We start from the raw sequence: 26,885 nt of genomic DNA, 5'->3' as shown, positions 1-26,885 counted from the left end.
GCCCGAACAGCAACCGCTTCTAGGCCGGTGCGCAAATGAATAGATTGACAACGGACAGCTTTTCGCATAACTATTGCCACGCCACCAGAGCAGTGCGAGCAGCTGTCTCTGTCTCTTCTAAATACTAAGTATTGGTTTAGGAAGTTGGTATGCTTAGAGTTCAAGTGGGTCTCTTGTAAACACAGGACAGTTGTTTTAGTTTTGTGTAGGATTTCATATACATCATCTAGGTTTTTAATTAATCCTCTACAGTTCCACTGCTTAACTATTTGTGCTACCATAAATGTTTAAAGAAGATTTTGGCTGGTGAAGACTAGGGATGGTTGTATCACCTACCCCACTCAGGTATGATTTGGGCCAGTGACACGGGGGGCTGCTGGCTTTTTTCCCCGCCCCGCCATGGAGCGCTGTTCTTTCACCGCTTTTGGTGCTGGCCGAGACGGTGTCGTGTCTATGTCCTCGTCTGAGTGATGGTACAGCGGCGAGATGAAGTCCTTGCGGCCTCCGACACGGAATATGTTCGAAGTGGAGGAAGGAATCCCTCCCACCACCGTTTGTTGCGTGTTGGACGCAGAGGCATTCGAAGGACCCGCCACATCTACATCCATGGCCACCTGAGGTCTGGTAGCCGGAAGAAGGGGACCAACGGCAGAGCCGTCACTCCTGGCGTTCGTGGCCGACGCAACACTTGCGGGTGCCACAGGTGTTGTGTCAGCTGGTTGGGCTGCTTTAGGCAGCACCTTGGGAGGCTGGGGCGGCACCAAGTCTGCTTCGCAGCACTGGGTGGCCGCAGTGACAAGACGCCGCTCCGCCCCCCGGCGAGCTGCGTCGGCATACTTCGCAGAAGCAAAGGCGCTGAGCCTTTTACGCGCTTCTAGGTAAGAGATGTTCTCGCTGACTTTAAGATTGAGTATTTTCTTCTCAAGTTTGAATGTTTCACACGTCCTTCAGTACGCTGTGTGTGGGCCACTGCAGTTCGGACACTTAAAGTGCTGTTGCAATTCTCTTTGGGGTGGTCGTGCTCTGAGCACTTTGCACACGTTAAACGCCAACGGAAGTTGTTAGTACTGTGCCCATAACGTTGGCACTTAAAGCACCGACGTGGGTTGGGGTGTATGGTCGGACGGTACATCGAAGAAAGCCTGCATTCACAAATTCAGGTAAGGTACCGCGGTCAAAGGTGAGGACAACATGTTTGGTTTTGATTTCCTGATTTTCTCGACGCATAGTGATCCTCCGGTCGCGCAGGCCCTCGAGGATGTCAGAGTCAGTTTCATTGCAGAGATCAGATTCGGATATCACACCTTGGGATGTATTTAGCGTTCGGTGGGGAGTGACTTTGATTTTCAGGTGGCCAATGAGGGTTTGTTCAAGAAGCTTTTTTGATTGTGCCAGGTTGTTTACTTCTACAAGGATCTCTCCAGAGGTCAGTTTCTTGGCTTTGTAGTGTTTTCCTACAGCACGTTCAATGCACTTAGCTATTAGGAAAACGGATGTAGAGGTCACTGGCTTTGTATTGTCTTCGGATGCAATGATCAAGGACGGGGAAAGTTGTCAGGTATTTGGAACGATAGGGCAGGCAATGGGGGAAAGTTCGCTTCGGTGCGGCCCCTTTTGGGGGGCCGATCAGTGGGTTTTGAAAATTTGGAAAGAACCATGCAGCATGGAAAAAAAGCAGGGAACGGGGGTACTTCATTCGCTCGGTTTACCCTGATGCCGAGAGAGGTCCCGGAGCTTCCTGCCTGGTAAACAGACAGGGAGCCCATCCGCTGGAGCTTGACCACGGCTCCAACAGCCACCGTTTGTGGTTTCTACCCTTCATCTTAAAACTCCCAGCCACGGTAGGATACAGCGTGAGTATGGGGGCTCGGGGTCCGCGGTATCGCCAGTACCGTCACCAAGATTGCTCAAGGTGCCCCGCGCGGGGAATGAAGAAAATGAAGAGGAGTGGGGAAAGTCATTGGCTGCGAAGGACGAACAACAAATGGGCGACATGTTCAACAGTGCGGCTACCGAGAGGTGAGCATCGAAGTAAAGTGGAGAACTAGGGAGGGCCCAAGAACCCACAAAACAAAGAGCGCATTTTTGCTTTCTCAAGGCGGAAACAAAGAGAAATATTAGCGAACAGCCTTTCCAATATTGACATTTCAATGCTGCTGCTGGTGATGATGACCTTTAAAAAACCAACGTACTTTACCCGCCCAAAAAAGAGGACGTTTTTTCTGCCGCCTTAACTGTGCAATAGAATGATCTGAAATAGCTTTACAGTTCTTGTGGTTCGAAAGTACTGCATCCCGAAATGACAGTTTTACGTATTCGCAATTTCGGTTGTATTTATTTCTAAAAAGAGCTGCTGAGCTAACCTAGGCACAATCTATCCTGCCACATAATAAATTTCACAGAGTTTCATTGATAATTAACATTTACCGTGACCTGTCACTAGCTGTGTTGCTAAGTCGCAGGGCTCACAAGTAAATTGCGTGCGATTCGAGGCCGCTGCAGGCTTTCTTTCGAGATTTCCCGGTATTCTTTTTATTATTTATTACAGCAGAAGATTCGTGTGGTTCAAGCACGCCTTCTCAGCAAATGCAACAATGTCTCTAAGGCGGGAAACGATTTATATCCTATGGGAAATGGCTAAGAGAATAGGAATGAGAGAGAGGAAATAATCTCTCTGCTCATTCGGACAGTTGCCTGACTTGATGCTCCAGATGGGGGTGAGGATCATACGAAAAGTTCACCCATACGCGCATCGGCCCAACCATGCAAAAGTCCTGTTGCACAGGCCTTTGATCCAGGAGAAATATCACCGCCGCATCTCTCCCTTTTGACGCTGTACCAGTGCACGCCTTCTGGTTTTTCTTCCCTTCCCTATTGTTGGAGAATACGTTACGTAAGACCAATAGTGGGAACTAATTACGGTGAACGCGTCCCTGGCGAGTGGGTCGTACTGCCATGTATACGTGTCCTATACATGGGCCCTGCGAGGGGGAGTTGTGCTCAATAGCGGGTTCAGCTTATCTTAGCCCTCGCGCGTATATATATATATATATATATATATATATATATGTATATATATATATATATATATATATATATATATATATATATATATATATATGTATATATATATATATATATATATATATATATATATATATATATATATATATATATATATATATATATATATATATATATATCAGGGTGTCGAACCGGAACCGAACCGAACCGAAAACCGGAACTGAACCGGTATTTTTGCCGGAACTGAACCCGAACCCGAACCCGAACCGTTATTTTTTGATCACGCTGAACCCGAACCGGAACTGAACCGAAAAAAGAAATAACGGTTACCGGTTCATGCCGAAACGGTTCGACCCTCTGTTGTTGACATTGCACAGTCAATGCAATTCAGGCTTTTTTTTCTTTCACGTACCATCAACTTCGTACCTGCTCGCTCACTTCCCCCTCCAGACAATTGAACACTATCACGCTCTATGTAACAACAAGGGAAATGAATGAGCACCAATGTAGCAATGGTCTGTTGCTGCTGGAAGCGCGAGCGTAGTGGAAGCTGACCAAAGGAAATGTCATTCTCCGCAGCTTGCAGGGGATATAAAACGATTTTGCCCTTCCCTAGCTGCAACTTTAATGGCTGCAGGAGTGCTCCAGTGTGCAGCAGCGAAAGCCCGATGTGTGCAAACCTTTTCCATTTCATAATTTCTTTAAAAGGTCCGACACCTGCAAATTGTAATATTTGACAAATTTGACCGCAGGAGCTGCTCAGTGGCTAAACCGCTTGATGCTGACCAAAAGTGGCTTAGATGTCCCTTACCCACGACCATTTTTGAGGACAGTACCGTGGACAAGCTCCGTTTTTTACAAGTACAAATAACAACAGATATGTCAGGGAAAACTGTTAAGGTGCGCACTTTATCTCTTGGCAAGAAACTGCAGTCCTCGACCTTGTCTTGGAAGCAGCAACAGTAATAAAGCAGATGACACGTGCAGAAAGGACGGCCGGTACCTCACACTGTCCCATTCGCCGAGCGATCATCTTTTCTGCTTGTTCTGCAGTTTTTTCTCTTTCAGATCTGTTTTTTTTTTCGAAGGTGCACTTGTACTGACTGCCCAACTCGCTACATTACTTCTACTGCTACTCGATCCGGAGGGGAGTACTGATTTGATTTGATTGTGGGGTTTAACGCGCCGACCCAGCACAGGCGATGAGGCGCGCCGTAGTGGAGGGCTTCGAATTAATTTTGACCACCTGGGGATCTTTAACATGCGCCGAAATTTTGTACACACGGGCGTTTTTGCTTTTCGCCTCCATCAGAAAAGCGGCCGCTTCGGCCGGGAATCGAACCCGCGACCTCGCGCTCAGCAGTGCCTTAGCCACTGAGCCACCGAGGCAGGTCAGAGGGGAGTACTGCTGTGGACGAATTAAAGAGCGCCTACCCAAAAAAGTTCTTCTCATGCTCCGCGCGTAAAATTTCCCTTTCATTTTGTAACAGCATAATCTGTTATAAGATTACGCAATGTAGCACACGGAATGATGGCCGGGGGTCAGGCGGTACGATGACATACTGATTGTAATGCACACATCCAGTATAGCTTTCGCAAAAGGAATTGCAGTGGTCAGAGCAATAATGCAGTGACTGAGCGTTAACTAAAGCTTACTTTTAACAAAAGTGTGGCTAACACATTCGATAGGGTGACAGCTAAGAAATTATTCAGGGTGACCAAATGATCTAATTCATTGGTAGTATTTATGTGCCTGTAGTAGGGTTTTTCTGTTTTGTTACAAATATAAAAAAAATGTGCGCCATTGGTATTAAGCGCTGATATTTCAACACGCCAGTACGCAGACCTAAATTTAAGGCTTCAAGGTAAGCGTGATAGGCGATTCCATAGCGACGATTGCGATTTCACCAAAAAATGAAAGGGCAGAATATATATCCCACCGTCATATCTCTTGGCGGTGGCTTTATGAATAGTCGCTAGGACAACATAAAGTCTGGACGAGAAAGTAGGTAGTAAATCGTCACCACTCCATCTGTTTTTCTAATATCTCGTGATTTTTTAAAGTTTGCTTTGCAATTGCGCCACTGCCCTTGGGGAACAGCAGCATTTTGAATTTTTGTTTGTGTTTTGACTTTACTGTCGCTTTAAACTACTAAATGTTTTTTTTTCTAATTTCAGTGACAATTCAAATCATCGAACCGGTTCGCGAACCGGTTCAAGCTCCCGAACCGGTTCGCGAACCGGTTCGGCACGTGATTTTGTCGAACCGGAACTGAACCGGAACGAAATTATTTCACCCGAACCCGAACCGTAACCGAACCGGTATTTTTTTCGGTTCGACACCCTGATATATATATATATATATATATATATATATATATATATATATATATATATATATATATATATATATATATATATATATAGACAGAAAATAAGGGTTGGCAGTCAAGAAAACCTCGGAAAGCAAAGGGGAGGTTGTGGTGGGTCATAGAAAGAGATGAAGAATTTTTTGAGTCGAAAAGAAAGTGGTGAAAAAATGCCCACCCGGCGGGCATTTTTTCACCACTTTCTTTTCGACTCAAAAAATTCTTCATCTCTTTCTATGACCCACCACAACCTCCCCTTTGCTTTCCGAGGTTTTCTTGACTGCCAACCCTTATTTTCTGTCTTATTTCACGGAGCCCCTGAATTCCCATTTTCTGATTCGCTATATATATATATATATATATATATATATATATATATATATATATATATATATATATATATATATATCTTGAGAGGACCTTGAGGGACAGGTGCAGGAGGACGTTTATTAGGAAGCGTTGCAACCGTCGCGGACCCAGAACCAGCCTCTGATGACGATGATCTTCCCAAGAGGGGAATTGGTCGAATGGTGATGAGAATGATTATGAGGGGAAGAAGATGAAGCACAGGAGGTTGCCCACAATGTACGACCCGGTCACTGTAAATAGGACGCGATGCTCAGAACGTTCTCACAATATATATATATATATATATATATATATATATATATATATATATATATATATATATATATAGTAAGGAAATGAGGGGCTCGTTGAGGAAATACAGAAAGATAGGTCGGCAGTCTACAATGCCAAAGGGGGCATAGGGGTGTGGTTAGGCTCTTTTCTTTTTCACAACGGTTAATTAAGTAAACATTTTTTTTAAATATACAGAAGAAAGAAAGAAAGAAAAACGCGCCCAGAGTGGGGACCGAACCCACGCCTTTCGATTACATGTCGAATGCCTTACCAATTCGGCTATCTGGGCGACTGTGTTCTTCACTTTCTGGGCTAATTATATTTACTAGAAGTGAATCTGACTCTTGAGGGTGGTAGCCAGCGCCACTCTGACTACACGGGGAGAAGGGGACCTTCTTTTCAACCCCCGGGGCGTGACTTGAACGTCTACAGCCTGTCATGAGCGGGTTGTAGACGAGCCCCTCATTTCCTTACTACCGTAAAAACCCGCGTATAATACGAGGTTTTTTTTTTCCAAATTTTACTATGCAAAATTTGTGCCTCGTATTATATGTGGATCCCAACGTTTTCAGCCGAAAATTTGCACTTTCCGTTTCGGTTTCAGCGAAGTGTGGGCCATCTTGCGGTGGCGTTAGCTGACTGCTGCTTCTCTCAGCCGGCGCCATTTGGATTGTTTTGACCACGCAAAGGATCGGCACGTTCACCGCAAGTCTATCACGATGTCGGGTGCACGAAGGCAGTATTCAGCAGCAATTAAAAGAAAAGTTATTTTATGTGCCGAGACCATCAGGAATTGCGCCGCAGGACGGCAGTTCGGCGTCACCGAAGGCAGCATTCGCGGGTGGATAAAAGCAACTGGTGCTTGACTGGATAGTGTCTGTGTGGTGTCGGCGGCCTGGAGCACTGTTGGGGGTTCCCGTCATAGCTCGTGTTGGACGCCTTTCGCTGCCACCTGGCCGATTCCGTGAAGAAGTTGTTGCGCGAACCCCGCACCTAACTCATTGTCATTCCAGGAGGAATGACATCCCAGTTGCAACCGCTAGACGTTTGCATTAACAAGCCTTTCAAAGACAGCATCAGGCCCTGTTACGAGGAGTGGATGAGGTCAGGAGACCCGTAAGTGACAGCTACCGGATGGCTGACGCGGCCTTCTCCAGCGGTGCTTTGTGGCTGGATCGCGGATGCGTAGGCCAGCATCCCAGAGGAGCTCGTCAGTCGCTTTTTTAAGAAATGCGGCATCTAGAACGCCCTTGATGGCGCTGAGGACCACTTTTTGTGGGAAGACATTTCCAACAAGGCGACTTCAGGAGACAGCGGCAGCGAACCTGACGATGACTCAATGGACGTCGGGAGACAGTGCCAACGAAAACTGACAATGAGTGAAGGGTAACTGCAGTGCAAATAAATGTTTTCTGTGCTCTTTACCTCGTATTATATGCGGATGAAAACTTTTTTTCTGATTTTGATGTCCCCGAATTACACCTCGTATTATACGCGGGTCCGTATTATACGCGGGTTTTTACGGTATATTATTCTGCGAAAGCCTAGCGAGGGTCTCGGTTCTGGCAGCCTTGATGCCTAGGTAGCATAAAAGGGCTTCCCGCCAGTAACCCGCTCATGACAGGCTGTAGACGTTCAAGTCACGCCCCGGGGGTTGAAAAGAAGGTCCCCTTCTCCCCGTGTAGTCAGAGTGGCGCTGGCTACCACCCTCAAGAGTCAGATACACTTCTAGTAAATATAATTAGCCCAGAAAGTGAAGGAGAACACAGTCGCCCAGATAGCCGAATTGGTAAGGCATTCGACATGTAATCGAAAGGCGTGGGTTCGGTCCCCCGTCTGGGCGCGTGTTTTTCTTTCTTTCTTTCTTCTGTATATTTAAAAAAATGTTTACTTAATTGACCGTAGTGAAAAAGAAAAGAACCTAACCACACCCCTATGCCTCCTTTGGCATTGTAGACTGCCATCTTTCTGTATATATATATATATATATATATATATATATATATATATATATATATATATATATATATATATATATATATATATATCCGCGCTCTTCGGAACAATCCAGATGAGAGGCGGTCGCAGTGGCGCTCCGCGACGATTCAAGTCGCCGAGCGCACCTCCTTGTCAAAACTTCTGTATATAACTCCCCCAGTGGCCGGAGCAGACTTGTGCGTCCAACCACCTTCCAGAGTTCCATCTAGTGCGGGGAAGCCAACCGTCCCGCATGTGGGAGTCGCAGTGCCGGTGTTAGCGGCGGACCGCCTATACTGGAGGCAGGCTGCAGATCGGCCGTAGCCGCTCACTCGCGCAGTGCATGGGGTTCTTGTTCTGAAAACTGGAAGCAGGCTTTTCTGTCATAAACGGGAACCGGCGGTGCGGCGATTGGCGAAAAATCAGACGCGCAACTCTTGCGCCTTTCGGAAACACATCGAGCAATTCTACGTCAGGTTCCTTTTCCGTCCTCTCCGCTTATCTCGTCTTTATGGTATACCCGTATACCCCGGTCACGGCTGTCTCAGCCATTGCGGTCGAATACAGTAGAGTGCAGTGCTAAAAAATATGCCGTATGTCCAACCTACATAGACGACACACAATAAATGTTTCAACCAGCGATTCGAGAGCGACTAGCCGTCTGCCGCCATGATCAACCCGGCTGATAAGGTCGTACGGGTGCAGAACGCGCACTTGTGAATAATTCGTTTATTTACTGTGCTTGATCAATACGTCTTGAGGACGCGGCGCAACACCGATGTTTGCCGTTCCCGCACTCGGTATCTTTTGCCTATTCGGCGTGAGATGGGCTACTCGCGTGTCTGGGTTGTTACACACTAACTCGAAAAAGAAGGTGTCGCTAGGGCGACGAACCAACGGAATGCATTCGCCAGTTCTGGTCTTGGGGTGACGCAAGGAGACCAGAGTGCACACTGCCTGAAGCAGCAATCTGCGTAGCTGCGGCAACGAAAAAAAAAATCCCGCCATATCCACGGAATGAATGATGATAAGTGGGGCGAAGCTCGAGAGGGGGAGATCATCGGTAACCGTAACTCTCCCGTGAAAGTTCGCCTATTACATCATTAAGAAAGACGTAAGACTGTGTGCGTACATTGTACAAATCAACTTTTATTTTCGGAGTCAATGCTCCTAGGCCCAGACCTGGTGAAAGACCCCGCGCCATCGAGGACTACCCCGCACCTCCACCACAATTTGTCACGTAGGATGGGACACAACGGTAAAGAAAGAAGTTTTATTTAGGGCGAACTTGTGCCCGAACAAGACGAGAGGAAACGAGCAAATGTCCTTGCGTCTCGTTCGATCTCCGAGAACGACTGCCTGCGTTCGTGGCGTGATCTCTTGCGTGATCTCCCCCTCGCAGTGCACGTGCGCTCGCGCCTCCGTTGACGAACACAGACAAGCTCGCGCTCCCGGTGCCGAGTTTGCGCTGCCGGTTGCACCCGGTTATTGCGCGTGCAACGCGGCCAACTTTGCGACATCTCCGAAAGCATGCGGCAGTCACGTGCCACGAGACACAAGGGATGGACAGACCCATGACTTAAGGAGCTCCGCCCCTAATAAGCTGTACGTTGGTGTACAGCCGACGCACACCAGCCTCAAAAACAATATTGGTACGCGAAGGACATTGAGATTGACTTTTTAAGCTATATGCCTACGTTGCTATATGCCCACAGGCCTATATCCTTAACGTCGTGCGTCTGCAAAGCCCTTGAACAAATGGCTCAAACTTGCCTCTCTGATTTTCCTGAAAGAAGTTCTTCCCTCATTCTCTCAACGAATTCCGACGCCGCCGCGTCTGTGCAAGGATATGTTTTTGTTTTTATAGCACACCTTTCCCTCTCCCACCCCCACCCAAATTCACTCTCTGGTGACCGTCGAGGTCCTTAAGGCCTTTGACTGTGTGTCCCATGACCATATGGCAGCTTGCCGCATTGTCCTGCGGCTCCCGCATGTACTCCTGTCTCCGTTACTTCCTCTCTAACCGAGTGGCTCGCTTTCGAGTCGACACTTGTCTGTCCGACTCCGCCACATGACCCGGGGTACTCCTCAGAGTGCTATTCGTTCTCCCACCCTTTTCAACATTGCTATGACCACCCTCGCTTCCCAACAAGCTGACACTCCTGATCTTATAATAATCACATATTTTGCGCCGACATCACACTCTGGTGTTCATCTGAATCTCCGGGTCACGTGCAGATACCCTGCAGCGTGGCTTGGATCTCATCGGATCCTCTCTCATCGCTGTTGGTCTCTGTCATATTCCGGAAAAGTCCAAGCTTCTCCTTTTTAACCGTTCTTCGTACAATCGCGGCCTCAACCCCCTCATCTCCCTCCATATTTCTGGCTCTGCCATTCCTGTCGCCAACAAATGTGAGATTGTTGGCTCTCCTTTGCATGCTGCCAAGAACGTACAAGCCCTACACAGCGCCGTCGCGACCTGTCACTCGCTAACCCTCCTCTTGCGTCATGTGGTCACCCGGCGAGCGGGTCTCCATGAAGCTAATGCTCTCCGGGTTGGCCATGCGTTCGCCCTCGAGAAGTTCTTGTACTTTATCCCTTACATCTCTTTTACCGAAACTCAACTCGATGCCCTAGAGACCACCCTGATGCTACTCTAAAAGGCAGCACTGAACCTCCCTATCACCACGTCTACTGATAAGCTGTTTGTCGCGGCCCTCACACTAAACGTATTTACACTCTTTTTGGCCGAAAAGGGTGTAAAAACGTTTCTCATTTCTTTCTTATTTTCCAAATTCTTTATCTTGAGCTACTACATCCTCCCGTTTGCTTTCCGAGGTCTTCTTGACTGCCAATTCTTATTTCTGTCTTATTTTCAACGAGCCCCTCATTTCCTATTCTGATTCGCTACATATATATATATATATATATATATATATATATATCAGTTGGTCGAACCGAAAAAATACCGGTTCGGGTACGGTTCTGGTTCAGGCGAAATCATTTCGTTCCGGTTCAGTTCCGGTTCGACAAAATCACGTACCGAACCGTTTCGCGAAGCTGTTCGATGAGTTCAATTATCACTAAAATTAGAAAAAAACATGTCGTAGTTTAAAAGAACAGTCACATCAAAATACAAACACAAATTCATAATGCTCCTGTTCCCCAAGGGCAGTGGCGCAATTGCAAAGCAAACTTTAAACAATACGAGATATTAGAAAAACAGATGAAGTGGCGACGATTTACCACCTACTTTCTCAGCCATACTTTATGTTGTCCTAGCGACTATTCATAAAGCCACCGCCAAGAGATATGACGGTGGGATGTATTTTCTGCCCTATTCTTTTTTGTTGAATTCGCAATCGTCACTATGGAATCGCCCATCACGCTAACCTTTAAGCCTTAAAGGGGTACTGACACAAACTTTTGAAGGCGAGATAACTTCGGAGATAGTTTGGTGTGAACACATATACATCATCTGCAAAATATCAGCGGCGAATACAGCCTAGAACATATTTAAAATCAATTTTAAAGTGTGCGAAACGCAACCGAGCAGCCAGCAGAGGACCACGCGCAATCGACATCCCGTGGATATTTTGTAAATAAACAACATCCAAACACGTCGCGAGTTTGTGTTTGCCGCTTCCGCACTGCTGGCGTTTTTCGCCGGCTCGCCGCTCCAATCGGAGGGCCGGAGGGCGGAGCTTCTGCTCTCGAGAACGAACGACCCGATCGTTGGCGGCGGAGGTGCCGTGATTTCGTCAGCTCATCGGGCAGCTGGCCGCGACCAAAGTTCTACAGCGATTCCAGGCACTCTGTTTCTATCACTTTTTATTTACATTGGACGCGAAAACGTGCCGGTGACATGAAAAGCCCACTGAGCGAGCCGCACGGTCGCTGTGCAGGCGGCGGCCACGGCCGCGAAGTGGCCCAGGCCAGCGCAGGTATCTCGAGTGATAGCTTGTTACCGCTGCACGAAATTGTACCCAAGCCCCAAACATGGCAGCTTATATGAGAAACGAGTTAATGATGCGATGGCGGGTTGCATTAAAAATTGTCATCTGCACCGCTTACGAGAGCGGCAATCGAGTATCCGCCGCAGTGCTATGCCGAACACTCCCAGCGCGCGTCTTGCCACCCAATGGGTCGCGGGTCGTTCTTTATCCGCGGTAGCATTTGCACTCGCAGCGCCTGCGTCACGTCCACGGTCGCTTTTTAATTAAGCGGCTCACGAGATCAGTACGAGGGGGCATTCGCAGAAACTGCCGGCGATGCGGATTCGACAGTGCTACGGCAGCTCTGCTCTGTGATATCCCTCCGATGGTCACGTGGTCAGCTTTGTTCACACAAAATCCATCGTTTCGCGGCACCCGCTGAAACCGAAACTGCGACTGGCCGCATTGAAAATGCCTCTAATTAAACAACCCTCGCACGCTCAAGCAAATGAGGTTTCTACAGGTGATACGTAGGTCACTAGCTACTTATCGCAACCAAAAAAACAAGATGCAAAATTTTTGTGTCAGTGCCCCTGCGTACTCGCGCGTTCATATACGAGCGCTTAATAGCAATGACACACTTTTTTTATATTTGTAACAAAACAGAAAAATCCTACAACAGGCACATAAATACTACCAATGAATTATATTATTTCGTCACCCTGAATAATTTGTTAGCGGTCACCTTATCGAATGTGTTAGCCACACTTTTGTTAAAAGTAAGCTTTAGTTAACGTTCAGTCATTGCATTATTGCTCTGACTACTGAAATTCCTTTTGCGATAGCTATACCGGATGTGTGCATTACAATCAGTAAGTTATCGTACCGCTTGACCCCCTACCATCGTTCCGTGTGCTACATTGCGGAATCTAATAACAGATTATGCTGTTACAAAATGAAAGGGAAATTTGACGCGCGGAGCATGAGATGGGACTTTTTTGGGTAGACGCTCTTTAATTCGTCCACAGCAGTACTCCCCTCCGGAACGAGTAGCAGTAGAAGTAATGTAGCGAGTTGGGCAGTCAGTACAAGTGCACCTTCGAAAAAAAGCAGATCTGAAAGAGGCAAAACAGCAGAACAAGCAGAAAAGAGGATCGCTGGGTGAATGGGACAGTGTGAGGTACCGAACTGCCTTTCTGCACGTGTCATCTGCTTTATTACTGTTTCTGCTTCCAAGACAAGGTCGAGGGCTGCAGTTTCTTGCCAAGGGATTAAGTGCGCACCTAAACAGTTTTCCCTGACATATCTGCAGTTATTTATATCTGTAAAAAACGGAACTTGTTCACTGTCTTCAAAAATTGACCACGGAACTCACTTCTTTCGCATTGATGACACATTTGGTTGTGAAAGACAGAGCAAAGAAATGTATGGACCAATAGCCCCGTTTTGGTGCTTTTTTTACTTATTCGGTTTTACTTACTTTTTGCATAATATTTTAAAACAACGTGATTCGCCTTTTTCTTTTTTGTTGTTTTCCGTGTAAACACATTAAAAAAAAACTGGCGCATTTTATGCCCCGTGTTATATCTCTGCTCCGAGGCGCAGCTTATGTTGCAGGCCGGCAGACTTATTTTAACCAGCTGGTGATATTAAATGTGGATCAAAATCACGATACACGGATGTTCTCGATTTCCATCTACTTCATAAAAACAGTCGTGGGGAAGGGAGATCGAGGCCACTTGTGGTCAGCAGCAAAAGGCTTAGCCACTGAGCAGCTCCTGCGGTCACACTTGTCAAGTACGAACAATTTGCAGGTGTCGGACCCTTTAAACAAATTATGAAATGCAAAAAGTTTGCACACATCAGGTGTGGGCTTTCGCTGTTGCGCAGTGGAGCACTCCTGCAGCCTGATTTCTCCAATAAAGTCGCAGCTAGGGAAGGGCAAAGTCATTTTAGATCCCCTGAAATCTGCCGAGAATGACATTTCCTTTGGTCAGCTTCCACTAAGCTCGCGCTTCCAGCAGCAACAGACCATTGCTACATTGGTGGTCATTTAACCTGTTGTTACATAGAGCGTGATAGTGTTCAGTTGTCTGGTGGGGAAAGTGCGCGAGCGGGTACGAAGTTGATGGTACGTGAAAGAAAAAAGGCCTGAATTGCATTGACTGTGCAATATCAACAACGGAGGGTCGAACCGTTTCGGCATGAACCGGTAACCGTAATTTCTTTTTTCGGTTCAGTTCCGGTTCGGGTTCGGCGGGCTCAAAAAATAACGGTTCGGGTTGGGGTTCAGTTCCGGCAAAAATACCGGTTCAGTTCAGGTTTTCGGTTCTGTTCGGCTCCGGTTCGACACCCTGACGTATATATATATATATACATATATATATATATATATATATATATAATGTTACGTGGCGGCAGATGACACGGACCATGTAGCGATGAAGCAGAACTATTTACATAATGCCAAAACGGAGCCCGGCCTGGCAGCGCGGCCCACCAGCTCTTCGTCATCACCATCCTTGGTGGTGGGCTATGGCGCCACGGGGATTGTCCGCCACGTCCCGTGACATCACCCCGCCGGTCGAAGACGACCGTCCCGGTCGACGCCGACGCCAGTTGGCGAATCAATGTGGATGAGTGTGCGATGAGAAATGCAGACGAATCGCTTGCCGCCACGAATGACGATGATGGTGTTGATTGATGCCTGGCCCAGCAACAGCATTGTCTTCAGCCGTGACGAAGCGCCAAAGGTCCTAAGGCCACGTCGGACGGAAGGGCGGGGGAATCCATCTTCGGCTTCTATGGGCACGGCTCATTTCGGCTTGTCGTCACTTGGGTCTTTCGGGCTGGGGACACGAGGCGGGGGACATCGTCGTGTGGTGGTCTCTGCTGCGCTGGGGCTGCCCGGCGCGGCTTCCATATCCCTGGCGGCGACGTCCATACCGATGCGACGCGATGCTGGGACCAGGATGGGGATGACGAACCCGCACGCTCCACCAAATGTTACGTGGCGGCAGATGACACGGACCATGTAGCGATGAAGCGATGTATTTACATAATGGCCAAAACGGAGCCCGGCCTGGCAGCGCGGCCCACCAGCTCTTCATCACCATCCTTGGTGGTGGGCTATGGCGCCACGGGGATTGTCCGCCACGTCCCGTGACAATATATATATATATATATATATATATATATATATATATATATATATATATATATATATAATGGCTCAGAATTGACACTTGGAGAGCCCCGCACGTAAATGGTTTTGAAGGAGATCTATTTCCACTAATAAAAGTTTATCTTAAGCGATAGGTGAAATAACTTGTAAGCAGTTTCAAAGATAGGCCCCTAATTCCGTAGTGAGGCAATTTTAGAAACAAAATGCCATGTTTAATCGAATCAAATGCCTTTCTAACACCAAGGAATTGTCGTGTTCAAAAATTACTAATTAGATTGTCTGAGTGATATTTGAACACGTTTATGATGTTAGAGAGAGCAAGAGGGGTAGCAAAACAAGAATACGGATATTTTCGGCGGGCGTACATGCTGCGGATACTACCTTTGCCGGCTCACAGCCCATTTGGCTTGCGTTGTCTGCAATCGACACAGAGCCACGGGAAGGTGAAATTTTTTGCTTATGAAGGCAAAGTCTTCATAGGCAAAAATTCGTTCTTCATTGCCCTTCATTCGTCCTGCATGGTGCAGTGCTGATGCGAAGCTTGTATGGGGTAAGATGCAGGATGGCGAAAGCAAGTGAGTCGTTAATTAAGGACTCACCTTGTCGGATAGCCACGATGTATGCGGGCTACGTGATCATCAGACAGACATGCACACCTCTGCTCTCCCCGAGTGGCCTACACGTGTGGTTGAAATCCGTAAGCGTCAGCGAATCAGACGTCAAAGAGCCTGTCGGTAAAACTGAGCAAAGTGCGGAGGCCTTGCCGTCTACGCCGCAGTTAGCTACGTCCTGGTGCTGTGCTGATGTGAAGCTTTGATCAAGTAAGATGCAGGATGGCGGAAGCAAGTGTGTTGTTAAGGGCTCGCCTTGTCGGATAGCTACGATGCATGCGGGCTACGTGCTCAAGACAGACGTGCACAGCTGTGCTCTCCCAGAATGGCCTACAAGTGTAGCTGAGATCCGTAAGTGTCAGCGAATTAGGCGTCGAAGCGCCTAACCTGAAAACCGAGCAAAGTGCGCAGGCCTTGCCGTGTACACTGCAGTTAGCTACGTCATAGAGTCGCTGACGCGACCATTGAGGATATGCGAAAGCGTATAAAGGGCTGCGGGAGCCGGCAGTCTTCTCTATCAGCTTTTCCCGACGAAGATCCCACAGCAAGCGTCGCGATGAGGGCTGTCCTCTTGACCCCCTGCCTGCTCCTTCTCTTCTCTGGGACGGCGTTTGGACAAGTGAGGTGAGTGGATGCGCGTGCACTGCGCAGGTCCGTTTAACATTTACGAGTTTTATCTCGCATGTTAAACTGATAAAAAGTTAGTCGATACGGCTGGTGACAAAGGATCCACAATTAAATTTTATCAGGTGAGCTCCCGAAGTGAGCTCGAACCATGGAATTGGTATTCTCTGTTTGATATTAGACGCAGCTGTACGGATAGTAGGAAAAGGAGATGCCGTCGTTTAACCTCACACAAATGCACTTGATTAGCCGATCCATGCAGCCAACAATGAAATTTCGGCGAATGGGGATATCGAGCATACGATATGGCCCAAAAGCTTGGTCTGCGTGTGACATCACCCAAAGCAAGTGTGCGTCCTGCATTGCGCATCCCGCCCTGCGAAAGTGCCTGTCCAGCAAAGCTGTTGTAAACCACTACAAATGGTGTGGCGGAGGATATGGGATGTTTCTCGCCGCCACGGCGGGCTTGTCGGTTTCACTCGGCTAGCGACACTAGCTAAGGGTACGAAGTATGGGCACATTTTTCTCCAATAGTTCCGGGCCGCCGCCATGATCCCTGGTCAGTTCGCATTACGTGGCATTTGTTTACACTGCGACAGTTCGTGGGCGCCGCCATTTTGTTGCTTATGGGTTTTAGTCGGTCAACTCCGGTAGGCCTAGCTTGTCCTCCCTGTTCTGCGGCTGTTCGCAACTAACGTCGTTCCGAATGCGAAACAAAGATAACGCGCGTAACAGCATTTCAGCAGCAGAAGTTAGTCCAAAACTGCGGCGAATGCTGGATTCTGTCTAGCCTGGCGCATCCGCTTGGCGCTTGGGCAAGAACTGCTCTATTTAGTGACACTAGACCTGCCTAGGCTCAACGACAATCTTCAAACATAATCTTTACCAGGAACACATGCTGGGCGTGTCCCATTGTACACAGGCGTCTTATCATCCATTATTCGGTTCCGATGCTTCTTTTGAATACGCTCGGAGTCTTAGGCCTCTGCGCTGGGCGTTTTTGCGCACGGAAATAGTTTTTGCCCACGGCGATGGAATCGTTGGGGTGGTAGAGGTATACAGCCTTGCTGTAAAATGCGGCACCCTCGTGAGCGCGTGCCTCGCGCCGACCGCCGAGCGTTCCCGGTACGCGCAGTGGCTTTAACAAAAACAAGAAACTTCAGCGCCGTCGTCCAGCGTTATCGCGCATGTAATGCTTGGCATGAGGAACACGACGATGTCGAAGCATATGACGATGACTACTACTTGAACAATGCAAATCAACGACCGAGCACGAGCATGTAAATAAACAATTTCGAACTTGTACACATGCGTGGTGATGCGTCCTTCTGTGCTAACGTATAAAGAAATCCCGCAGCTTCGGTATGGTTCAAGCCTTGAGCGACTTAGAGCAAGCCTCGCCTGTTGAGCTGGTGGAAGTCTACAATGCCGAGGATGACTTTGCATCCACCACTCTCCACGAAGAAGACGACGACCTCTTTGATGCATATGACGACGATTTCTAGCACCGCAGCTATGCAAATGATTAATGATACTGAAACTTAACTATGTGTCCAGCAATGATCACATACAACAACTTTGCCATTGAGTCTTGCGCGTGAGTGCAAGCTTCCTTTAATTATTTTCTCTCGAAATGTTATTTAGTAGCATTTATATTTAGACACGGTTGTTTTGATTCCCATCGGTCATGCAATTATTTGAGAAAGGGCCATGCGTGCTTATTCATTGGACGGCAGAGTGACCCAGTGATCATTTTTCGGGGTACGTCATGGCCTAGTAACTTCCTAAAGCTCAATTTTTCAATTAAACCTCGTAGGTCAGTAAAAAAACTGAAATGTTTCTGTCGGAAATATTATTTACCTGCCAAGTCATGTACTAAGCAGGTTTTTGGTCACCATTACGAATGGATGTATAGTAATTTTCGGGTTTATACCAAACAACACCTACACGGGCAAATCTAGATTTGGGGACACATTGCGTCTTTTTACGGATTCCTCTATGCGTGTTTGACCCGTTGATATATCAACACACCGGGCACCATCTTTACTTCGCTAGTATCTGATATTTTTTTCTAACTCCCTGGAACGTTAGCGCGCGCTTTTTTACGAGTATGTGCACTTAACTATTTTTCATTTATTTCAGGATACGTCTCGGTCGGGTGCAGTCGGCTCGAGAACATATGTTTGGGAATAAGATTCCGCTTAGCCGCCAGGGTCACCCAACCTTTGGAAGACTGTATGGAAGAGGAATCGTAGCTGAACACTTGAAGAACTACGGCAATGTAAGGTCTCCTTTCGCATGACCTAATGTTTTTCATTGGCGCCTAACAGAACAAAGGCGAACTGCCTTTCGTCACATTTCGTACCAACATTTCACAGACTTCACTGAGCATTGTTTTTATTTTGCGGCCAGAGGCAAATGCTTTTGAGCACTTCGTTGCCCCCGCAAGAGGAGTTGCACAGCCTTCGGGACACGCTGCCGGTCATAGAAAAGTGACAGACTTTGCTTATATATTGTATCTCAGAAGCACGGGTAGCGAACTACTTGAGAAGAATCGAATATGACTCAGGGTTCTCATACCCTCACCCTCATTTTGTTCGACGGATAGTTCGGTACAATTGGTTTTCACTAGGGAATCACCACTGGGCAGCATTTCTGCTTTCCACAGATAGCGCAGCGGGCGCGAACTCGGCTTTGCGTAGCTGGGATACAAGATCCTACTATTTTTACGTTCTTGATTAAACTAAGCCAACTTTCAACAGCAATTGCGTAATAGCCGCTCACTCCATTCGGGCTGTCCACAAACTGTCAACGGCCGGTTTGAAGCGCTTTGGTCTGGAGCTACAAAAATTAATGCATCCAACTGGTGTTACCTGCACTGGAGTAAATATGCTTATAAGTCATCATGCTTTCGCAACAGAATTCATTAGTTGCATGCAGACACCCGCCTGCATTTCCGAACGTATTATAGAATGAGCAATGGCCACAGGTGGTCTTCACCACTCCTCCCCAGAACGACCAATCAGCGTGCCCAAAAGTGCGAATATGGTGGTTGACGAGGTCCAGTATGTAATTAGAGTTAAAAAAATAGAATCTGCGCTGGAACTACAGCGCACATGCATGCCTTGCGCTGTGGTCTCAGGGCATATACTATTTTTTTTTTTACTTTAATCGCATGCATCGTCTCGTCATTCGCCATCTTCGCACATTTCGTCACGCTGACTGGTCGTTTTGGAGTGGTGTGGTGAATCCCACCTGCGGCGATTTTTTAGAGTGTATGCCCCTGTTAATTGTAATTCCGAGAGCCCTTTCTGGGGCGGTGCGATAATTGTACAGCACAATATAAGGAGCGCGCTACGAATTTTCCTTACTACAACAATAGCAAAAGGACCCAATCAGGCCGCAGTCAGAGCTGCGTGGGGAATTTTCATGCCTCGTTTTACCGGGTTGCGGGCTATGAAGCGAACAAAAAATAAAATTACGAATATCGAAGGTAGATCCCAATATACCAACTATAATAATTTTGAATTGACAATGTATACCGCAGTTACAACTTTGCATTTTTAAGCGAGTGAATGAGAGAATAATCGATTTTTCTTTTCTTAATGAATCACCTGCAAGGACCCACTCACCGCTGGCAAACCTTTTCATGTATGTGTTCATTTAAAGGGACCCTGCAACGCTTTCGATAAACGCTTTCACTCTTTCCTTCGCGTCTGGAACCACTGCGAAAGTACAATTATCGCCAGCATGGAGCGGCACAGCTTGATTTGCATGTCGCCGCAGATACGCCTTCCGTCTCTGCTTTGTTTTTGTGGACTTATTTTTGAAGTTGCTATCGAAAAGCGTTCATTGCTGCAACAGAAGGAAAACCGGCCAACAGCCGCTACATGGCCTTAAATGACGTAATTTGAGCCGCCGAAGAACGTCAAGACCGGGAAAGAGGAAAAAATCTTTTGAGCGAGTTTCCAAGTTATCTGATGGGCATAGAGCAGTGATTTTTGGCTGAGGCACTTTGCGATCCCCTAATCTACGTACGGGGTGTGTTAGGTAACTACATTCTGCAAGCATTAAAGATGTCAAAAAACGTGAAGAAAGTGTTGCAGGGTCCCTTTAAGTTGTCAAGCGACGACAACCTCTTTGGAGGTAGGTAATAACAAAAAAAAAGAAAAAAAAGAAACAGGAATGTATGATCGGTTATCATTATTACTATTGTGGCTGGTGATGGCATAACTTTGTTTTGCCTTAAATCGTTTGTGTCTTTTGTTCTTGCTAGTTGCTTGTTTCACTGCGCAGTGCGTGGTAAAATGTCGAAATGGGTCCACCCAGGGTCATGAAGCCTTGATGTCGCTGACTGCTGTCAGAAAGGCGGAGGCGGCGTCAAGCGATTTCACTTTTACTCCAACCTCCCTCCATCACTTATATAGATGGACATAAATTATTATTATTAAATCTGCGAAAGAAATGCTTTGGAGTATTGAATGCACGGCGGAGATTTTGTTAACCCCGCAGAAGCGACGCGATATACAGGCTTAGCCATTGAATTTTACGTGCGAACAAAACTTGGTATGGAACAAAAGAGGGAATGGGGGTTGGGGGTCAATAATGTTGAAAAAGCAGTAAAATACCTATAAGGAAGGGTGTCAGACAAGGAGACACAATCTCTCCAATGTTATTCACAGCATGCTTACAAGAAGTATTCAGAACGTTGGATTGGGAACAGGTGGGAGTAAGGGTTAATGGAGAATACCTCAGTAACCTCAGATTTGCTGATGACGTTGCCTTGCTAAGTAACTCGGGGGACGAATTGCAAAGCATGCTTTCCGCACTGGGCGAACAGAGTAGAACCGTGGGCCTGAAAATTAATATGCAGAAAACTAAAGTAATGATCAATAACCTCGGGACAGCACAGCAATTTGAGATAGGTGGCGAGGCAGTGGAAGTGGTAAGCGAATATATCTACTTAGGCCAAGTTGTGACCCCAGACCCCAACCATGAGGCAGAGATAATTAGAAGGATCAGAATGGGGTGGGGTGCATATGGCAGACATTCTCAGATAATGAATAGCAGCCTACCATTGTCGCTGAAGAAGAAAGTGTATGACAGCTGCATCTTACCGGTACTCACCTACGGGGCAGAAACTTGGAGGCTCACTAAGAGGGTTCAACTTAAATTGAGAACGACTCAGCGGGCAATGGAGCGGAAAATGATAGGTGTAACATTAAGGGACAAGAAGAGAGCGGAGTGGGTCAGAGAGCAAACTGGTGTTAAAGACATATTAGTAGAAATTAAGAAGAAGAAATGGACGTGGGCAGGGCATGTAATGCGAAGGCAAGATAACCGCTGGTCATTAAGGGTAACAGAGTGGATCCCTAGAGAAGGCAAGCGTTGCAGGGGGCGGCAGAAAGTTAGATGGGCAGATGAGATCAAGAAGTTTGCGGGGATAAATTGGTCACAGTTGGCACAGGACCGAGGTAATTGGAGAATAATGGGAGAGGCCTTTGCCCTGCAGTGGGCGTAGATAGGCTGGTGATGATGATGATGATGATGAATGTTGAACAAGTTCCTACCACGACCGGCTTGAGTCCCACTATTATCTATCCGTTTATTTCCCAAGCGGGGGTTGCACAGCACTGACATGGCAAAAAATGCCGTTTCATTTCTCCTCGCATTTCACGTTATTGGTTGGCCGGTGACCAGTTGAATGGTTTTCTTGCGCAAGTGAGCAGCACTTATAGACCAGAGGGGAGCGCGAAATCTCACAGCCGACGGGAGTGGCGTTCGTTGTTGTGCGACACAGTCTCGTTATGGAGTCGCTGTTGGTATGACGCCAGAGTGTTTTTGCGTGTCAAGTCATTGATAAGAAAATGGCGTTGTAGCCGCTGCGTTTTCGCCAATTTGCACATCTTATCGTGCCTTTCGACACACGCACGTCAAGAGCCAACAAATACGTTTCTCAAGAGCGCCTGGTCTACGCAAGTTTGCACCCTGCAATAGATACGCCGTCTTTTAAGGACACGTCAGCGGTTTCAGTGCCGGGGAAAATTATTCTTATTGGTACAATACTTCTTTGTTTACAGACTTATATAGGCGGAAAGGACCGTTTTTTTAAGCAAACCTCTGGAATGTATTAGAAGGAGGAGAACATTTCACAGCGAAAGCTAGATGTCGATTTGAAGGGATTTTTCAGAATTCTGCGCGTTGCCTTCGCCGTCCGTCCGCATAATAGCGAGAAGCGCACTGAGACAATGTCAACTTTATGGCAAATATTTAAGCAAATCAAGTAATGTCCACTGAGACAAATGATTGTGCCTCGTAAGTCCCCATGTCCGTGCAACCATAATTAACACGGAGGTGTCCTTCATGTGACGACAGTGCAAGAGACCATGACAACCATGGCAATCATGCTGCAAGGTCACTGGCTAGGAAAGATTTTGCAAGGGGGGATCAGGGCTGGGGTGGGTGCAAATCTTTAACGGCAGATTTGTCACGAAGTGGCCTAATCTTAGAGGCCCCATGAAGACAAAATACAACTTGTTTCGGTTTTAGAGAACCAAGCTTTGTTAACTCGCCCAGCTTAATTCTAGCCCCGAAAAACGTTTTCTAACCAAAAAAAGAAAACTTGGTGCAGCTTGCACTAGCGGTGCAAGGCTGGAAAAACGGCCGAGCTGGCGGCCCCTCTCCCTTCGGCCGAGACCCGGCTCTTGTACCTCACATGGATGTCCGAATTTGCCGCTGAAAATTCGCCACGAGTTGCAGGCCCGGGTCCTTTTGTCCGCAGGCTTTCACATATCTCCCAAAGTGGACCGCGTTAGTACGCGCCAGAGCCTACAGCAACCGGCTTCGCGAACTGGGCGTCTGTAGCGCGAACTCAGCGTCTGTGCTCACGCTGGCAGAGTGTTCTTGAAGGTTGAGCTGGCCGACTCCGCGCGTTCCTCACGAGGCGCACGCTCATATGCGGTCGGTATTTTGTCTTGGTATTTTTTGCGAGCCCCTCACGTGCATGGCGCAAACCCACGCGCAAAACCTGGACGACGCCGGGCTCTCCTCACGAGGCACGCGCTCAAGTGCGCTCGGTCTGAGTTTTGTGTTAACGCTCGACAGCGGAACTAAAGGCTTAAACAGCTCTGCTGTGAAAACGCAATAAGTAATGAAAAACGTTCGAATATCGGTCAAGTCTGGCATACTATTTGTATGATTGACGTAATAGGTGTCAGCACCAAACAGATAGTCATCGATGTGATAACTGCCCGTTCACATTCAAGTGAAAAGATTAAACGGAAGTAGAGGTCCCACTACAATAACAAAGTCGTGTTTCTTGGGCATGAATTTTGTTGGCGGAAGCAAATCTCACATATTCTGTAATATCTCCATAATTGATTTGAAGTTTGCGTTAAGATTGGTATCATTGTTAAGGAGACAAATTAGGCTTTTTAACCAACCAAAACTTGCGCATTGTCTTAATGGTCCCTTTAAGATGTGTTATCACGCATGACACCAGTGAAAGGCAGTTGAGCAGCAGCCGGTTTGGGAAACGGAACAAACAGATCCGGTGGCCAAAGAGAGGCGGAGACGGGCAGAGAAGGCACGTGAACGCCACGGTGCAAGGCGAAGTGGAATGTCACCCGCCGCGGTGGCTCAGTGGCTAAGGCGTTGCGCTGCTGAGCACGAGGTCGCGGGTTCGATTCCCGGCCGCGGCGGCCGCTTTTCTGATGGAGGCGAAAAGCAAAAACGCCCGTGTGTACGAAATTTTGGCGCACGATAAAGATCCCCAGGTGGTCAAAATTAATCCGGAGCCCTCCACTACGGCGCGCCTCATCGCCTGCGTTGCGTCGGCGCGTTAAACCCTACAATCAATCAAGTGGAATGTCAACATGATCACGCGGGACAGAAAATTGAGGGTTTTTGTTTTCGCAAGCGAAGCAACGCTGAACAAGTTTCCAAGCAGCGCCATCACTACATTCACACATAGGGCAGAGTAAAAAAAAATTGCATACTTGATAGAGGTGGGTGGTGAGACAGATTTTGTTCAAGTAATAATTTTGGTTCCCAAAATCGAGGATCGCCGCTAGGGGGCCGCACCCAGTGGTCGTGGTCAACTCGTGCTCCAGCTTTTTTCGCACATTTTGGCGATTTAAGCGATGTCGACCCTTCTTCCTGTGTGTTCCCATCTTTACGGACATGTTGTTAGTCCGCCAAGCCCAAAATTCGGCCCTTCCAGAACCGCCACGCGCCCGAGATACGTCTGTCTTCCCGAACCTTCGATTAGGCCTAACCCTTCGGCCTCCACGACGTGCTCGCAACCCCCGGCCGCAACTGTACGCGTGGCGGCAGCGTATGCTGCTGTCGCAGCAGCTGCGGATGGAAAGGCTCCCATTCACTCGAATACTATGCACACTGAAAACGGACGTACACCTAACAAGGACGGTAAGGCAATCTCCAAAGAACCTCAACTACCCCAGACTTCTTTCACTCTACAATCATCGGATGTGAACACCTATGAACGTGAAGAGCTCGAAGACGGCGGTATGGAAGAAACCGAAGAGGACGCCGCCGCAGCGGAGGTTGAATACTGGCAACGAGCTCCACTTTCGAAGAAATGCAGACGTACGCGCACAGACAGGGTAAGTTGGTCACTCCAGACTCTTCATTTGAGACCATTAACCAAACTTAAAATCAGAAAAATTCCTCGACATACCATTGCCAGTGTAACTGGATGAACAGCGTCAAGTGCAGAACTCGCCGAAATGGTCGCCGTTACCTTCGATGACACTGCCAACAGCGCACGCATTGCTGTATACGATGAAGGTCACGCAGCTAAGCTAATCCAAATCGACCACCTTACTTTTCGCCAGAACGGGAAATTAGAAACCATCGAAGTAGGAATTGAAGTTATCTGCTCAACCAACAATACCATCAGAAGACTCATCGAAATAGATCCAAGCGATAGTAACGAAGCTATACGCAGTTGGATTCGTTGCCTGGAGGCTAAATTACTTCGAGCTGAAAAAATAGGAAAAAGAGTTCGAGCGATCGTTACTTTTGACTATACTACTCACCCCCGTGCAGTAAAATAGTATACGAACTCGTACGAGTCACCGAGTACCGTCCAAAATGGTTTGTGTGTTTCAACTGCCAAAGTTTGGGGCACATGGTTAATTACCGCCCTTCCCCCAGTGTGTGTATGGGATACGGCCGTCCTCATGTCGGAGAAGACGAATGTAAATCTGCACCCTTTTGTGTCCCGTGCCAGGCCATTGGTCATCTCGCTGCCAGCAAAGTGTGTCCCAGCCGGCTTCCAAATAAGGAGGATAAGTCTCGAAAAACCTATTTACAAAAAGAGTCTGGCGCCGAACGAGGAACAATGCAAACAAGCCATTGCAACAATAACAATGTTTCCTGGGCAGCCACTGTCACGGGACACCAGCGGAAGATTGGCTGTAACCATACTGCCCGTTTACGAGACAACCACTCAGTTATGCTGGAGAATTTTCAACTCTAGAAGAGCCTTCTAGGACTTAGCTCAGAACTTCAGGCGATGCGTTACGAGTTACGAATTCGAATATCTCCGCAAAGCCAGCACACGACGTCAATCTCTGTTTCTCCGCCACCACGTGTCACTGAGTCGGTGTGCCAAAGCTGCTCGCGCACCTACCGCTGCCCCAGAGCTTATTCTTCGCATATGATAAGCAGAAACCCCACGAGTTATGTCAGTGAACAGAGTTGAAACAACGGTAGGTGCTAAACAAGTTTGAGGTGTGCAAGGAATGGCAGAAAGCCTGCGGCAATATTGCCGTTTCACAGGCGTAATACGCCATTCTTGAACAGAACATGCAACAGGTAATGGAACAAATGCGCAAGTTTGTATAGACGGTCACCCCAAGTGACTCCGAGCGCAAGAAGCTATCTTGTTAACTGAGCCACTTAGACCCTCCAGATCGTATCATATTTGAATGAAACTATCGAAGGATCGCTCAAAATGCCTCCTTACTGAAATCGCAAATATCCTCCACCCGACCTCTAGCCATACTGCTACAGGAGACTAGAGGCCCTTGCAAAATTCCTCACTACACCACCTACAGGGACCCCAAGATCCCTCATACTTTCAAAGATAAGACAAAGCCTCCCTCAACCCCTGTTCAGGTAGCAGTGCTGGTGCACAAATCGTGCCATTCAGTACAACACTGATGTGATGAAGCAAGCAACACCAACCGAGAAATGATTGTCAGCCCTATTTAACCCAATAGTGAGGAACCTTGGCTCACGGGTATCGGTATATTACAGTCCTTAATGTAACTCTCGGACTAGGGATTCCTGTGACTAGATATCGTATATGTTTTCAAATTGCTCTGGATAAATTATAATTGAAGGCGACTTCAACGCGAGAAGTACTATGTGGGGTTATTCCCACTCCGATCTACGCAGGAAACTCCTCGAACAAGCACTGGAGTATAGTCCCCTCCCACTCTGCGATGAACCTTTCACTCCCACCCGTATTGGTCTCCACAGCTCGCAGCAA

General features: G+C 47.5%; 1 protein-coding gene across 1 annotated transcript in view; it reads left to right on the top strand.

Moving 5' to 3' along the window:
- The first annotated feature begins 16,228 nt into the window (after positions 1 to 16,228).
- The window catches only part of LOC144155119 (lysosomal aspartic protease-like), a 31,533-nt gene continuing 20,876 nt past the window's right edge, over positions 16,229 to 26,885 (top strand). Inside the window, exons 1-2 of the mRNA XM_077686373.1 lie at positions 16,229 to 16,366; positions 18,509 to 18,647. Coding sequence (XP_077542499.1) covers positions 16,299 to 16,366; positions 18,509 to 18,647 — 207 coding nt within the window. The 5' untranslated portion in view covers positions 16,229 to 16,298. The remainder of the gene's footprint in view (positions 16,367 to 18,508; positions 18,648 to 26,885) is intronic.

This window comes from Haemaphysalis longicornis, unplaced genomic scaffold, assembly GCF_048455015.1.
Source record: "Haemaphysalis longicornis isolate Haplotype H1 unplaced genomic scaffold, Haemaphysalis longicornis Haplotype H1 scaffold_1, whole genome shotgun sequence".
NCBI lineage: Eukaryota > Metazoa > Arthropoda > Arachnida > Ixodida > Ixodidae > Haemaphysalis > Haemaphysalis longicornis.
The sequence above is the reverse complement of the archived record's forward strand: the minus strand, read 5'-3'. Positions and strand labels throughout refer to the sequence as shown.